The following is a 15972-nucleotide window of genomic DNA, read 5'->3' as shown; positions in this document are numbered from 1 at the left end:
TAAAATTACAGCTGATTAGAACAGGTTCATCTGAGGCCAGACCTAGATAATAGTCAGCAGGAAACCCCAGTGACTTTATCAGGAGCAGCATGCTAGCTACTACTAAATATTTTGGCATTTCTCATGATTTGACATCAAAACAGCTCTGCCTCTGACCTAAGGGTTCTAGTTAGCTGTGTAACCTCTGCTAGTTCCCAGAAAAAAAGAATGCAAAACTGGAACATAACTACTTTATCTTGAGCATGTTCATGCAAGAAAACTACAACAGCTCCTTTTCACAGGTCTAATGAAATGCTTTGTGGCCCTATGTTTTAACACAGCAACTCTGTTTATTTTATAGGCTTATAATAAAAAAATGACACTTTACGAGCTACATGATAGTATTTCAACAATACCTTGTTGTGACATGATACGGTGTAATTACTTAGCAGGAGATACTACAATTTATTGTTATGCCATTGAGTCATACCCTTCAGGGCTTCAGACTGGTGTCTAAGTTTGCTTTTTAAAGCCATACAGGCTAGCAAGCTAAGTCAAGGGATGCATTAAAATATCCTAGAAATAAAGACATAGACCAAATGCGTGACTGCACACAGCATTTGAAAACACTTCCCGAATCCTTTTCCCTTCCCTCTTTGTTTTGCTTTTACAGCATTATTGGCTGGGCTAATAATAATCAAGGAGAACAGAAATTTCAATGCAAACGTACAAGACCCTGGCATGTCACATTAGGGTCCTATTCAGGCAGTTAAATACATAGATGGATCCTATGGAACTGGAGATGCTCAGCACCTACCACTGACCTTGCCCACGAGACAAAGCGTGTGATCGGAGTCCTGCAGGGACTCCATCCACAAGAAGCATTGCTGGCTTTTCATCCCTCCGCACAGTTTGCACTGTAGGACAGGGCCTTGCCAAGCATAGCATTTGCCTCCACCTTGGCGTCACTTTTAGGTGCCATACATCAGTGAGGAGAGGACTTAATTTTCTGTGGCACACTGTAACAACCTTAAATGCAAAACAGTGAATCAGTGGCAGCACCTTTCCCTGACCGATGGAGTCGAGACAGTAGGCCAGGATGTTTTTTTTAAAAGGCGTTGCTCTGAGCGAAGCCCCTCGATCCATCTTGTGGGTATGGAGATAAGGGGCTCCCGTTTCACAGGCGGTACGTGCAGTGCACCCCGCTGAAAACGGTCTCAAGCAGCAAGCGCAGTCCTGGGACAAGCTCACCCCCGCGCCGCCACGGCGTGCCCCGGTGCCCCGGCAGCGCGGGGAGCCGCTCGGCGCCGGGGGCGGCCCGGGCCCCTCAGCCCAGCCGCCGCCTGGGCAGGGCGGCTGCAGCTGCCAGGGGGCGCGGAGAGGGGAGGACGGGGACATGGACAGGGACACACACACCCCTGCCCCCGGCGGCTGGCAGCCGCGGGGCTGGGCAGGCAGGGGCGGCGCGGGGAGGCTGACCCGCCGCCCGCGCCTCCGGGAGGGCGAGCCGGGGGGAGCTGGCAGCGCCGCTTCCCCCCGGCGGGAGCGCACCCGGGCACGACGGGCTGATCGCAGCCCTAAGAAGCACCACCCCGGCAGGGGCCTCAGGCAGCCGGCAATCCCGGCGGCCGAGTCGGGCGAGGCGCCAAGCCGGGGCGGAGGCGGGCCGACGCCTCTGCCCCACGCCCCGCCGCCGGCCCTCGCCTTGGCCCCCCCTCGCCTCGCCCGGCCGCGGCCCGGCCCGGCCACCTCTCCGGCGCGACGGGGCGCGGCGCGGGCAGCCCCGCGGCAGCAGCTCTGGGTGAACCACCGCCCGGCTCCGCGCCTCCCCGCTCTCCTTCCCAGCCCCCGCCGGCGAAGCCAGCTCGGCGGCAGCGCCCCAGAGCGAGCACCTCCCTTCCTTCCCCCCGGGCGCTGGGTGTTGCTGTTGTTTTGCTGCCGCCGCCGCAGGTCGGCCGGGGTGGGCGCGAAGGGAGGGAGGGGAAGGGGTGCGCTGCGGGGCCGGGTGCCAGGCGCACGCCTCTGCCTGACACACGGGCGGGGAGGAGCAGCTGGACGGGCAGGTTTGTCAGCGGGGCGGCGGCGGCCCCGTTCCCCTCCCTCCCCGCGCTGCTGGGGATAATTAGTGTCTGTGCGAGTCTGTCTGCCCCCGGGAGGCAGGGCGGGCAGCGCGGAGTCAGTGCGTACCCGGCTGTTTGTGCGCGGTGACTCGCCCCAGCCCCTCGGCGGAGCCTCCACCCCGCGGGCGGGGAACCGCCCGGCCCGCCCGGCCGCGCTCCCCGCCGTGACCCTCCCACCGCCACTCACCCCGCCGGCCCGGGGAGCCTGGCAGGGCGAGCGGCGCCGGCGTCATGTGACAGCGCGGCCCGGTGCCAGCAGCCCGGGGGCAAGGCGAGCGGGCGGGCGGAGGGCGGGAGGCAGGGCGGCGGGCGGGCAGCTCCTCCTCGCACACAGACACAGAGCCACCGCCGAGGCGTCTCAGCCGCGGGGACGCGGGACACGCCGGCCTTGCGCCTCGGTGCCGCTGGAGTGCCCCCAGCCCTCCGCCACCTAGTGCGACCCCCGGCACTGAGGGAGCCGACGGAGGCCCGGCGCCCTCCGTACCACCCGCCCAGCGTAAGTGGGGGTGGGGGGGCGGGCCGCGCTGTGCCGGCTGCGGGATGGCGGTGCCGGAGGAGGAAAGTTTCCAGGCGCTGCGAGCGGCGCGGAGCCCGGGGCGGCAGGGGATGGGACGACGCCGGCAACAGGAGGAGCGGGAGCCACAGTCGCGCCGGGGGCCGAAGGGGCCGGGGTCTCCGTCGGGCCGCAGCTGCGGGGAGGGGGGAGGACTGTTCTCGGGGGGCGGCGGGGGCTTGCTCACCGCCGGGCTCCCTCCGCGGCGCCTGTGGAACTTCTCGCGTGGCCGGCAGCGCGGTGGGGCGCCGGGAGCCAGGGGGCTGTCCTGCCCGGCCGCCGCCGCCCGGGGGGGCAGCGCACCTGTGTGGCCGGCGGCGCCGCTCGGGCCCGGGCCCGGGGCCGGGGCCGCCACCCCCGCGGCGCCCTCCCCCGCCGGCCGCGCTCCGTGGCAGGGGGCCCGGGGCCTCCCGCCCTCCTGGCCCTGGCGGGAGGTCCTGCGGGCCGCCCGCCCCTCGGAGCCGCCCTCCCGCCGAGGGGGCCGCAGCCCCCGACCTCCCGCCGGGGTGTGACAGGCTTGTCTCGGATGGGGGACAGAGGTGTCAGCGGATGCCGCGAGCAATACCGTGCCGGACGAAGCTGAGGTGAAAAGTCCAGCGGGTTCCCTCGGCTCTGAGGCGTTGGGGAGATGCCCGGGCGGGAGGTCGCCTTTGGGCGGTGTCGCAGCGGCCGAGCTGATCGGCGGCGTCGTGGCCGCGGTTTAACTCCCGGTGAAGTCGAGGGTGAGAGCGGCTCCTAAAAATCTACCCCTGGTATTGTCATCTAACCGTGCTTACAAGCATTTCGTAATGCAGGCGAAGTTAAAACGCCTGGGACTGCACGGCGGTTTTGTGGAGTCAGAAATAACGAACGTAATTAGCTTGCCTTTTCTGGATGCCGATTGGGTTTGGGTTTTTTTTTCTAAAGCTGAAATGGGAATAGGGAGGTTATTTGCTTTGGGCCGTTGTCAGGTGAGTGCCTGGCAGAGCTAGGGGAGCTCTGGAAAAGGAAGGTTCGGCAGTGGGAGCCAGCGCTGGGAGATCGCAGCACCTGATGGGCGGTTGGCAGAAAGACCGATCTCAGAACGGCTCCAGTGGGCATTCCAGAGTTACGTGAAAAAAAATACATTAAAGTTGTTTTGTGTATTTCCCTGGTGATTCGGGTACTTTACCTGCACTGTCTGCTGTGTTTTATTTGGTTCCTCGCCTTTGAAAGTTCAGGAAGTGTCACTATTTGTGGAGCTGGACTCTGCAGGTTTTATTGTTGGGAAAAGCTGAATTTGGGTGGCCGATATCTCTCAAGACTTTTTTAAACTAACACCCATAAATGCTTATTACCTGTATTGAAAACAGGATTACGTGGCGGCTCACTGGTGACTTGTCTATAGGATACTTTCAAGATACACTGTCTTGATGTATGGAGGAACTAGCTGCTTCTTGTGTGACAGGGATTGCCTATGGATTTGATAATCCTGCATGACCCAGGAGAGATTTAGTTCAAACTAACTTTCCTCTTGTATTTTTAATAATACTTTGTCGAGTATCAAAATACAAAAAAACCCCTGAAACTGACTTGAGTGGCCTTTTTTATTTTTTCCCAAGCAGGCAAATACATTTTTTTCTTTCTTCACACCCCGTTATAGCTGTGTTAAAGACCTCAGGGGAGACTGAGGGGAAGATTCTAAATGGTCTCTCCCTTCTCTGAGAAACCAAGCAGAATTTTCTCTTAAACAGCAGAGCTGCAAGGAAGGTTTTAGGTACTGTGAAGATTTGACCTATGCAGCACCTGTTTAGCCAACCCCAAAAGTCTACAGATAAATAGTGATGTAGATGTGAGTGAGATTAGTCGAGGGCTCAGGTAATAAGAGATGGGAGTTATACAGCCACCAAATTACTTACATTTCCAGATATTCAGTATGAAGAAAGTAAGGAACCGATACTATCGGCATAAAACCTACACCCACACATTGCTGTGTAGATGTTGTACTAGCCAGTTGTCACCTCGTGTGCATTGTTAAACTCCAGCCATGAAACCCTGCAGCAGTTATTAGTGCAATTATTAGTGTTGCTGTGGTACTCGTCCACGTAATTTGCTGTAACACATTCTCACATTGGATAATACTAGCTGTCCCACCCATGGTATATAAATAACGAATGCAAAGTATGAAAGTCCAGAGAGAGTATTTGAAACCATAGCTTTAAAGGAAAATGAATGTCAAAGTTACTTGGTTGCATGACATTTAGACAAGATGCACTGTTCCTCTGCCTCATGTCAGTTTATTTCATTTATTCAGCTGTGTATTCGGGTGCTTCAATAATAAAAGCATTATACCACAGAAAAATCGGATCCTGAGGTGAGGGGTGACTGCATACAAAACAGGGATGTAGAAGGCTAAGCATGTGATAGCTTAGAAAAATACTCGAGCGGGTGCACTGAATGACGTTGGTCCTCAGCTATTGAGCAGTGCTGAACAAAAGAGTGTCCAGGACCAACACCTGGCTTTACAAACCACTCCTGCAGCGGTCTGATCGCCCTAGCTCTGTCTGCGAAGGTGCTTGCTGTCAGGCTGGGCGCTGCCTATTCGATGTCCTGAAGCTGTAGCTCTGTTTAGCTGCTGGCATTCTGTAAATACAGTAATAAACCAGCTAGTCCTAGGGAAGGTTCCAGCTAATCATCATGACCTGTGGTGTCTAAAAATCTCCTGTTCCCTTATGTTAAGGGAGCCTGTTTGTAAATAGGGCAGGGCCCCTGCATAAGGACAGTGTTTTTATTCACACCCAATGAACAAACACCTCCACCCACTGTTGTTGTTTTAAAAGACTCCAGCTGCTCATGAATATAGGGTCAGGGAGGGCCGCCTAAATGTTTCTCTGTGCTTTCTCCCCAGCACAGCCAGCAGAGCTGTTTCCTGTTCTTTGTTTCAAGGCTGGGGTTTGCGTCACACATTCCAAGTGGCATATGTGGTGCTCTTTCCTGTTTCAGGCTGTTTTCTGGCAGATCAGTAGCCTCATCCAGGCCCCTTGTCACTGCCCCTCAACTCCCAATCCCCACCCAGTGAGTTATCATGTCTCTACACACTCAACGATTGCTTAAGATGCCTGTGTTATGTCATAATGAGGTTTCCCAAGTTAACCTTTAACATACGCCCTCGACTCCAGTATAGTTATGGGGGTGAACTGGAGAGCTTCACTCCCTTCACTGAAAACTAGTACTCAAGTCTCCAAAAGTTGTGAGCCAGTTTTCTGCTCTCACTTGCTCATCGGTAGATCTGGAATAGCTCCATTAAAGTCACAGAGTTACACTGGTATCAAAAGAGTGTGAGAAGAGAATCCGCATGTGTAGGCTCGTATTTGTAAGAGGGTTTTGGCTTCTGCCCTTACCCAACCTGAATGGCCACCAGAAGCACTCTTATTTCCAGATCTCGAAAGGAATAGGTATTTTCTTCATATAGAAACTAGAAGAGTCATTGGCTTCCAGATGTAATACAGAAAATGAGGCACTGCTGGCTATTTTTTCTTTGGAATACCATAGGTATGGCTGTCCCACATTTTGTATTTTTGAAGGCATAAAAATAATTTTTTTATTCCTGTTTCTATATTTTTCTTGTCCCCCCACCCTGTTGCAGGCAGACGTAGAGAAACATCAAGAGGAAATTCAGAAAGAGAACATAAATGTTTCTGTTGCTTTGGATCTGACAGAAGAAGAGCTAAAGGACCCAAGCCAAAGCTCATTGAAATCAAGAGAAAGACTTGCATTAACTTCAATGGGCTTTGAATCAGGCCCTGGCTGAAAATGCAAGATGGAGTGTTTATTCTTCTGTGTCACTTAGGGCCGGAATATGCATTGTTTCTGTACACACAGAAATACTTCCACCCTTTCATTTTACCCCTTTCTTTCACTCATTTTTTAGGTAATCTTTTAGTTGCTCTTCTGGATGCTAAAAATTTGCTTCTTGTAATCATTACAGCTGTCTTTTAAGAAGGATCTGAGATACATGCTTTAAACTTCCTCTTTCAGGGCTTAATTGTGTGTGAAAAATAATTTTTACTGAATTATATGCACATCCTTACATCAACTTGTTTTTTGTCTGTTCAGAACTCGAGATAACAAGAAGTATTTGGCCACACGGTTTTGGTAAGTTGTTTCTCGATTATTTTCGTTTTTTATTCTCAGTTGGTTTTACTTACTTGTTTTTCTGTTAATTCATCCAACCATGGATGAGTTTACCCATCAGAACCTGATTAAATATCTTAATTCTGGTACTGTGAATTTCGCAAAGGATTTCAGACATGTTTAATCTTTCTTCCCATGACAGAGGAAAAGTGTTGCATATAACTGCATTTAATATTGGAAACTGGTGTATAATAAATGCAGTAAATTTTGTGGTTCACACCTTTTTGTAGCCAGAAGTTCTACAAAATCAGGAACTGACATTAAAATTACAATAGTTTTGTAAACCAACTTTTTAATATTAATTAACACCGCTAACAGGAGGTCTTTTAGAGTTCTTTTATGCTGTCAGCATTGAAGCTTTGTCTTTTCATTCCAAGGCTGGTTGCTTCCAATCCAGAATATGAAGTTTGGCAGGGCTGGTTTTAGGAGAGATTTAACCCTTCCCTGTTAAGCATTCACTTGATGCCAAGGCTTCCTTTGAGGGTTTTGTAGTCGTCGTTGGTATCTCTCAGGGGAGGGAAGTGTAAGCATAGATCAGCCAAATGGAAAGATAAAGCTCTAACAGGTTTTCAATGGTAAACTAAGTCAGAATGGAAAAAAACCCCAAACCACGTGGTCTGCCTATCATGCAGTCAGTGTGTGTTACCAACAAACTAACTTGATCTATGAAGGCATGACAGACTTTCTACTTTTTATTAAAGAGTCTAAGCTACTTCAGTCACTCTCATTTGTACCCACTACACGATCCAGCTCTTTTCCCCGTTAGGTTTTTTCCCCACTTCCATAGGTACATAGAAGTTCATTGACATTTGCCCTGTATTCAAATCCTCATTCAACTTAATCATTTAGACTATTATTCATAAATGTACTCTTCCTTTCTTTAGGATTAGAGGTTTTTTTCTTCTTCCCCATACTATCAAATATGTTGAATGTCTGTTTCATGTTTCATGAAATAGCAGAACCCTTTATGTAAGAAAACAGTATTTGCTGCCGTTTTCCCCTCATAATGCAAAAATAGGATTTGTGTGTTTCACCTGTTAAATTATTGTGAAAATTAACCTCTTAAGAAAAACGCAACAAAACAAAGTTCAGTTTGGAAGAGAAAGATTATCATACCATTCCACATACTTCACTTGTTTTCAAAAGTATGATCTTTCATCCTTACTAGACTGTTTCTCCTTCTAAGAAGTAGCTTGAGACAGGAAACCAGACAGCAGTCTGCCCCGATAAGGGAGAATATTGTCTAATGGAGGTGCTTCAAGAGCTTTTCTTCCTCCCTTAGGTTTGGTAAATGTAGAACTGAAGATTGAAGAGGGTTTACATGGGCTTAGTTTTTCCTCAGTAGAGAAGGCATTTTCTTCATGAGCACTGCAAGACTGTTTTTGCCCAAGATGTTTACGTACAAGAAAGCTATTTCCAGGTGTGTGGCTTCAAAGAGCCTGCAACAGCAGTACTGTACATTTAATGCAAATACTGATTAGTCTGGTACACAGCTGATAAATTATTATGTTAAAGCAGTTCTAGGTCAAACAAAGTCAGCAAAGTTATGATGCACAAGTTCTGCAAAAAGACAGGTTTTTGAGGTTGCTTGCAGTTCTGAAAGGAGGAGTGTAAAAAGATTTTCAAGTCAATAACAAGCAAAAATAGTCTGAAATACTAAATAACAGAATCCTGTAGAAATACTTTTTCTTCATGCATATCAAGTAACACTTTCAGCAGAAAACTTCTGCCCAAGTACCATTTTCTTCTTAAATGATATCCTAACTTTTTCAACAGTTATTACCATACCAATGGGAATCCAGTGAATCAACAAACACAGAAAGCTGCTGATCAGCGAAAGGTTTTCTCGGTATACTAGTTCTTTACAGTTCTCCCCCTGCTCTGTTCTTCATGGGCTGGCTGCATCAGTGCTTTCCCCCAGTACCGTGTCTGGGCTTTTCCTCCTTCCCCTGCTCTTGCTTGCTTTGACTTGAGTCTGACTGCTGTGCTGAGCTGGAGAGTTTCTTAGCCTTGCTGCTGTTTTGGGGGCCAGTGCAGTTAAGCGCTTGCTTACTTCCCATTAAAGTTCATGGAACTTTAGAAACACTTTTTTGCTGACTCAGGTCTTGATGAGCAACTGCTACAGTAAGTGCAAACAAATCTTGTTATTAGCCCTGGAAAACATTTTTTGTACCTTTTCCAGGGAGTCCTGCTCTCAGAAACTGGTTTTTCTCTGTCAAACTCTATTTCAAGGTTCCCCTGAAGACGACTTCTCACCCATGTTCAGAAAACCTCCCCGTCTGTTTGGTTTCATTAGTGGAGAGTCTTCTGATATTATCACTATTCCTTAGTATTGGGTGAAGTTTAACTCAAGGCTGACAGAAGAAGTAATAGTTTCAAGAGCAGCAGCCCAAAGGGCTTGGACTGAAGAGCTTTGGCTGCATGACTTACGTTGGCTGCTAGATGTCAACAGTGCTGCAAGAGTTGCAGTGTCTTTGCAGAGGGCACTCATGCAGTGCTAATTTAGCAGATAATATTACATTATTCTGTAATTATACCAACAATAACAATCATACTTTGAAGCTTGTAGACAAAGCTTCACTCTACCATGGGTCAGCATTCCTTGCCTCCCCCAGGCACAAAGACTGAGAAAGCAAACCCCGTGCATGCTTGCATGCTGGGTGAAGAGAAGCAGAATTTATGGTTACCACCCCTCTGTGCGCAACAAGAGTCAGGTCACTGACTGCTCTACCAGGTCTTTAATGAGAGCAAGGGCTCTGTGTTAGAGGAGGGCTTTGTAGTTGCTGGATGAGCACAGTCAAAACTGGCCCTCCACCCCACCCTTTCCTTTCATAACAGGTCGGTGGACCTTGAAGGTAGATGTACAGAGCTGCTGGGAGTAGCTGCGATGTGGTTGCCCTTCTCCAGCTGCTCTGCAGTGCAGATGTGTGGTCTGGGTGCATTCTTTTAACACCTATGCTCATTTCATCCAGGGTAAATAATCTGTACAAGTCCTTGTCATCAGAATACGTGTTAAGTACCTTTAAGCTTTCCTTTACTTTTAATGCTCTGAAACAGTAAACCATACTGTTAATATTGAGAAGTCTTCAGTCTTGACAAGGCGATGAGCTCTACAATGAGCTTACTTTCTCGAAGGGATACTTTGCTGCCTATTGGATTATAAGGGCAGAGTTTGTGTTTTTTCTGGCTTTCTGTCTTCACTGGACTTCAGATAGGAATATACTGAGGAACTTTGCCTGGACTTTACCTTGCACCTGTCCTTATTTGCATACAAAAACCAATTGCTTCATTTGTCTTTCTGAAGTACAGGGTGTGAGCAAAATCTTATCAAAAGCCATGTCCTGTTTGGACAAGTTGGACTGACTTGGCAGAGATCCACAGGGTGGAGTGAATGGGAGGAGGCAAAAAAGTAAAAACTGGGTGGCTTGTTGGCAGAAAAAAGGGAGAGCAAAAAAAAAAAGAGAGGGTGGAATGTTTGCCTACCGGATTGTAGTTAATTATTTAGTTTCAGATTACATGCATTTTAAATTTTTTTAACCCACATAAAAAAGCCCTTTAATGCAAAATAGTTTATCTAATAACGTGAAAGACAAAGGCCTTTATTTTTTAATACACTTAATATGAATATATTGTTGTCTTCTCACTCTTTTTTTCCAGGGTACCTCAGGAATGAGAGGCAGTATTTTGATTTTCCAGAAACTAGTTGTATTTACTAAACAATTTGTGGGCTTTCAAACAAGTACATTATGAAATCAGTGTGTAAAGTAGAACCCAACTGTTTTTTCATTCCTCTGTAACAGAAACAGATAAGACTGTTTACCTTCCCTATTGCCCCCTTCTCAAATGTTTAGGAGAAATAGATTTGGAGGTTTTGAGTTAGGAGGCATAACTGTACAAATAGACTAGGAAAAACTACTGACTTAGAAGTAGCATGCTTTATTTGCGTGTGAGTGTGCATGCACATACGTACTTGCTTGTGAATGTGGTCCAAGCAATCAATTTGGAGCATTATTTTTAAATACAAAGAGAATTGTTTTGTGAGTTAATTTGCAGCCTTAGGAAAGTGTCCTTCTGAGCTAAATTGTAAATGCCAGATCCAAAGCTGGTTTATATTGACTATAGCAGCTATATCAGTTTCCACCAAATAAGAATTTGACCCTGTGATCTGGGCTGACAGGACCAAGCGTTATATATTAATTAATTTTCCTTTCTTGAAAACTGGTTTCCAGTCACTATCAAACGGGGAGAACAAACTTACCACTTAAGAGTAACATGATACAGAGGTGCTCAATTCCCCTACTATGATGCAGCAATAAAAGTAATGTTTCCCTCTGACTGTACCTGAGAAAGGTTAAGAATCACTTGTCACTTTTTATTCAGTGCAGTACACTTTCTGTTCTCTATGTCAGTCTAATTCCTACACAGTAATTTAGAACCCTCTCAGGAAATGCTCAGATGTGTAGCATGACATGTGAAACGTTTATCAAATGTCTTTCATGCACCTTCTTGTAATAAAAAGTGAAATAAAAGGAATAGCTCTTAAACTGAAGAAAATTCAATTTTATAACAACAATGACAGAGTAGCCTGGAAGCATGACTGCTTACTTAGAACAAACTCTTTCCTTCTCCCTCCACCCCCCCACCCCCCCCCCAATGTACAGATTGGTGTGTCACTTTAGGTATGCACATACAAACTCAAATTTGAAAGTTTCTGGAAACCTGAAAACAAGTAGTTCCAAATTCTTGTACATGAAGTCCAAGAGGCTACATTTTACTGTAAACATTTTTTATGTCTAAAAGTATAACTTTTTTTTTCCTGTTTTCACAATGCATATGTATGTGTTGGAATGTGTGTGAGTGTTGCATATGTACATATTTAATGCATAGATATGTGGATGTATTTCTGGGAAGACAGTCTTCTGAAACAGTAGTTCTAGCTATATGAAACATTAAAAACCTGAAAAAGGTAACCATGGAATGAAAAATAGTATAATTAATAGTCTTCTCACATACCTAAAGTATTTACAAAATTATCACAACTTTTAGCAAATAGTGCCATCTTACACAGCTGCTTCTAAAATAAAACTACATGTTAAGTTTAAACTGGCAATTACACAGAGCTATTGTACTGCTCTCTTTTTCACTTTTTTTGGAAATCGGTTTTGTCAGGCCTTTGACTTTTGTCAGAAGAATTATGAAGAATCTTTATTTTTGATACTTGTTTGTTTCATTATTCAAAATATACACTTGTAATATATTTCTGTAAGTCTTTAAACTTTATTCATATACCTGAATAATTAATGATAGACTTGAAACAGCTCATGCCGTCTTTCTCTGGAAGCTTTTAACAAATTTTTATCTATAATGGTGCTGGTTATGTGATAGTTAATTGCAAGATTGTTCATTAGCGTAGATTGTTCATTAGCGTAGGTGTATCAGAATTGTTTAAATTTGAGCAAGTACATCTTAACATTTTCATATACATTTCTGGGAGAATTTTCCAGCCACAACTACAAACGTGGTGTTGAGCCTTCAGCCTACTTCCCTGGGGTGAAGTCGTCAGCGGGTGTAGTCTGGCTGTATTCGTTTATTTCCAGCGCCATCTACTGGTCAGAACTGGATTTGTGTGGATTTTTTTTGTGTGTGTGCCCTTGTGTCTTAATAGAGGTCATACCACTTTCTGGCAGGGCTGTGAACTCTACAGTGTATGGTCAGAACTGGCTTCTTTAACATTCGTCATATAATGTGTAACCTCAAGAGATTTATAAAAAGCATGTCAACATCTAAATGTCATTGAGAACAACTTCCCTTTGCTTTTTTTGGTTTTTACTCTTTACCCATGTGGCTTTGCCCAGAAGAGGTATCTCCGCCTTTCCTTCACAGCATCTTTCCAAGTTGACCGTGGCAAATGCATAGTATGATAGTTAAGTTATGGCATGCTTTACACTAAATACTTTTTATCTCAGGCAGTTTGAGATAAGATAGAATTGGACAAGTGAGGTTGAACATTGTAGAAGAAACAACTGAAGCTGCATGGAATACGACCAGATTTTTGAAGTGCTTTTCCATAGTTAGCACACGTTGTTGTTGAATTGTCAGTAAAACTATTATGTCAGGGAAGTAAGTGATGTATTTTTTTATGTTAAGTTATCGCAGCATGTTGAATGTACTTCTACAAATTAGGTCTGGATCTTAATCTTTCTTTTGCATTGATTTCAATGTCACTGTTCATAAAAGTTTCAACTTTTCTACGAGGACTCTAGAAAAAGAGATATCCTTTCCCGAGTCAGTTCACTTGTGTAAATAAGATTATTCTGAAGTTGTAATGATAAATAAGATTATTCTGAAGTTGTAATGATGATGAGAAATGCCTAGTCTAAACTGTGATGTGTTTACACACTGACAACTAATGAAAATGACAATTCTGTAATCTTGGTATGCCGACATGCACAATAAAAATTCAAATTAACTTTCATTAAAGTGAGCAGATGTCCCTTTGTTTCAGTAGCAATTGGGAAAGAATAAACTTAGAATAACTGAAATGTTTAAATGAAGGCCAGTCAAATAATTAGGAAGCTATGTTAGAGATGGATAAATATTCACATTAATTTGATGAAATAGGAAGTTCTCTACAATTCAGAAAGTTGATCAGGGGGTTTCCTGGGGCCTTCTAACACCTTGTCTTTCTCCTGCAGGCCAGGACCTCAGAGGCATCAGAACAGGTGAATAAAAAAGATGCTGATGTTTGACCCAGTCCCTATCAAGCAAGAAGCCATGGAGCCTGTTTCAGTGGTAAGACCCTTAAAATATATTAGCTTTTGTGATGACTCTATAGTTTTTCCACCTTTAAATTCATACCAAGATTTCTCTAAGCTTTGAGCTTAGGAAAGGCTGTGAAACTATATTTTCCTCTTAGGGCAGGGAAATTCACATTCTAGGAAACTTTTTCTGTAGTTGATTAATTTGTTGCCCATAAATGATCTGTCCCATTACCTCTGCTAGTGCTTTCATTCCCGGAGCAGAGGAGAGAACATCCAAGTACTCCTCAGCCACTGCAGTGCAAATGTAATCTCTGTAGCTCATGCTGTTGATGGAAGTGGATTGAAGTTACGTTGCCAGGCTTCACAGTGAAGTGACAGGAATCTGTGGTTTTGATGTTACATCTTTGAACTAAATGAACAGCTTCTCACTGTCACCTGCACTGTTTCTCTCTCGGTCTTGACAGTGTGTGTCCAAGGCTAACTCTGTGCTCTAAACAGCAGAAAATTAATCCTGGCAAAAAAAGCAGTGGTGGTTTTTCTGGATAAGCTGGGTGCATTACCATGTGAACGGATGAGAACCAGGGCAGTGGAGGAGGAATGGGGAAAAAAGGGGAAGGAGAGACCTTTTCTTTTCGATTGAGTTAATTTTCTATTAGCTTCATGTATAGGGTCATCTCAGAGAAGAGTCTGATAAGAGCAGCAGGAATGTATAGCGTGGGGGAGGACAGTGGGAATTGTAATGATTTAGGCTGCCAGGGAAATGGGGCCTTAGGGAGCAGTTTCATGTATACTTCACCTATTCAACTGCAGGCTGCTGCTGTTTAGGTTTTTCTCCCTCCTTTCCAGCTTTGTGTCTCCTTTGTATGACATGAAGCAATTGTGTGGCCGCAGAATGATTTGGATCTTTCGGATCGGCTCATTGAATGGTCAGAATTGCTAACCCACCAAAAATACCCTTATTTTGTCATCAGGTCAGGAAGCTGATGTGACTCATTCTGTGCAGCTGCTCAATGCTAGAGCAAGGGGAGGGGGGAAGAGGAGGGAACAGGACCTCCCCTTTCAGCAGTAGCCTGCAATAAGATCAGATACAAGCATAACATAAAACCACACCTCTAGAAAGGCAGATCAGTTAAAGGGGTGAAGTCAGTGTACATAAATTAGAGTGCATTAAACTCATGCTGCGAATGGTGTATTTCAGTGAAAAGTTTGTTTCCAGGTTTATTTAAGATGTAGAATAATTGTCATCAATTTAAATACATCTGTAAGCAGTCTGATTTCTTTAGTGCTAGTAACAGTTTCTGAGAGTTAAGATTTTAAAATTAAAGTCTGACTTTCATGAGGTTCATTTACTTGGGACCAATGATAGAAATATAACCGATCTATAACCGAGGGTGTGAGTATGAAAAATTCCAATATTTAGGTCAAGAAAGAGCCTTTAGTATTGGCCAATTTCTGTGTCACTTCAGTCACAATTATTGTATAACCTTCTAAAGATCAGTGGTGATTATCTGTGATTACCTAAGGGTATCTAATGATGTCCGTCAAAGGCAGAAGATGGGCTACTTTTACAAGTGTCATTACACGAATAACAGAAAATCCCTATAGAGATGCGGTGGGCTGTCTTTTGTACACACCTGCCTTCATCTCCCAAAGAAGGTTCTGCAGTGGCTTGAGGTGATGCACATGAGAGACAGCTGTGGGCTTCTGCAAGATGGACAGGGTGGGTCTGTCAACAGGCTGACCAGGAGAGGAGTGAGCAGTCTTCCCCAGACCAGCAAGTGAAGGAAAAACTGCAGTGGGTAGAACAAGGGAGCATTTCTGAGCCAAGCCCATTTCAAGACTGTAGTTCCAAATATTGTTTATTCTGTACTGTGTGCTCCTTGCAGAGGAGTGGTACCTTCTGTGTATTGGACCTCTGGAGTCACGTTGGATGTTCTTACAACTCTTGTGTCATCACTCTGGCCAGTTGTTAAAGACTGTTCAGAGCATTTTACCAAACCTGTATGCTTTCCTTTTCATTACTGCATAATGCAACCCCCCCAAAAAAAAAACGAACCCCAAACCAAAAAGGCAGGAAAGGAAAAGCAGAAAGTCAAGAGGAAAGGACATTTTTTGAGTGAGGTTCCCCTTATGGAGATTGCTTTTGCTTCCCTTGGGCTGAGGAGTGTGCGTTTCACCTTACGTGCACACACAGGCTGTTCAGCCCCAAGCCTCAAGGTCCGGGCGTCCCCAGCACTTCTTGGTCTTGCAGCTTTCTTGGAGCTCTGCCACCACAGCTCCCCAGCACAAACAGCTCTGGAGACACTTCTAAAGGGACACATCGTGGTGTGGAGAGAACACAGGAAAGGATCGCAGCCACTGAGTCTGTTAAGTTTTCTTGACCTCATCTTGAGGAGGTGGAAGGAAA

The 15972-nt window shown here is 45.7% G+C and overlaps 2 protein-coding genes across 5 annotated transcripts in view; one reads left to right on the top strand and one right to left on the bottom strand.

Annotated features, from left to right (window-relative positions):
- The window catches only part of LOC121085188, a 65985-nt gene extending 64421 nt beyond the window's left edge, over nucleotides 1–1564 (bottom strand). Inside the window, exon 1 of the mRNA XM_040587543.1 lies at nucleotides 804–1564. Within this exon, the coding sequence (XP_040443477.1) occupies nucleotides 804–1377 (574 nt within the window). The 5' untranslated portion in view covers nucleotides 1378–1564. The remainder of the gene's footprint in view (nucleotides 1–803) is intronic.
- An 812-nt stretch (nucleotides 1565–2376) lies between these two features.
- Nucleotides 2377–15972, top strand: part of KLF3 (Kruppel like factor 3) — a 29102-nt gene continuing 15506 nt past the window's right edge. Inside the window, exons 1-4 of one of the 4 annotated variants that reach the window (XM_040587525.1) lie at nucleotides 2377–2595; nucleotides 6727–6765; nucleotides 8581–8653; nucleotides 13500–13596. In XM_040587525.1, coding sequence (XP_040443459.1) covers nucleotides 13540–13596 — 57 coding nt within the window. In that variant the 5' untranslated portion in view covers nucleotides 2377–2595; nucleotides 6727–6765; nucleotides 8581–8653; nucleotides 13500–13539. Of the gene's footprint in view, nucleotides 2596–3193; nucleotides 3375–6726; nucleotides 6766–8580; nucleotides 8654–13499; nucleotides 13597–15972 lie in introns of those variants that run through there. The other 3 variants (XM_040587532.1, XM_040587510.1, XM_040587519.1) reach the window with 3 other exon arrangements.

Source organism: Falco naumanni, chromosome 1 (assembly GCF_017639655.2).
Source record: "Falco naumanni isolate bFalNau1 chromosome 1, bFalNau1.pat, whole genome shotgun sequence".
Lineage (NCBI taxonomy): Eukaryota > Metazoa > Chordata > Aves > Falconiformes > Falconidae > Falco > Falco naumanni.
Note: the sequence above shows the minus strand (reverse complement) of the source record. Positions and strands in the feature narration are given on the sequence as shown.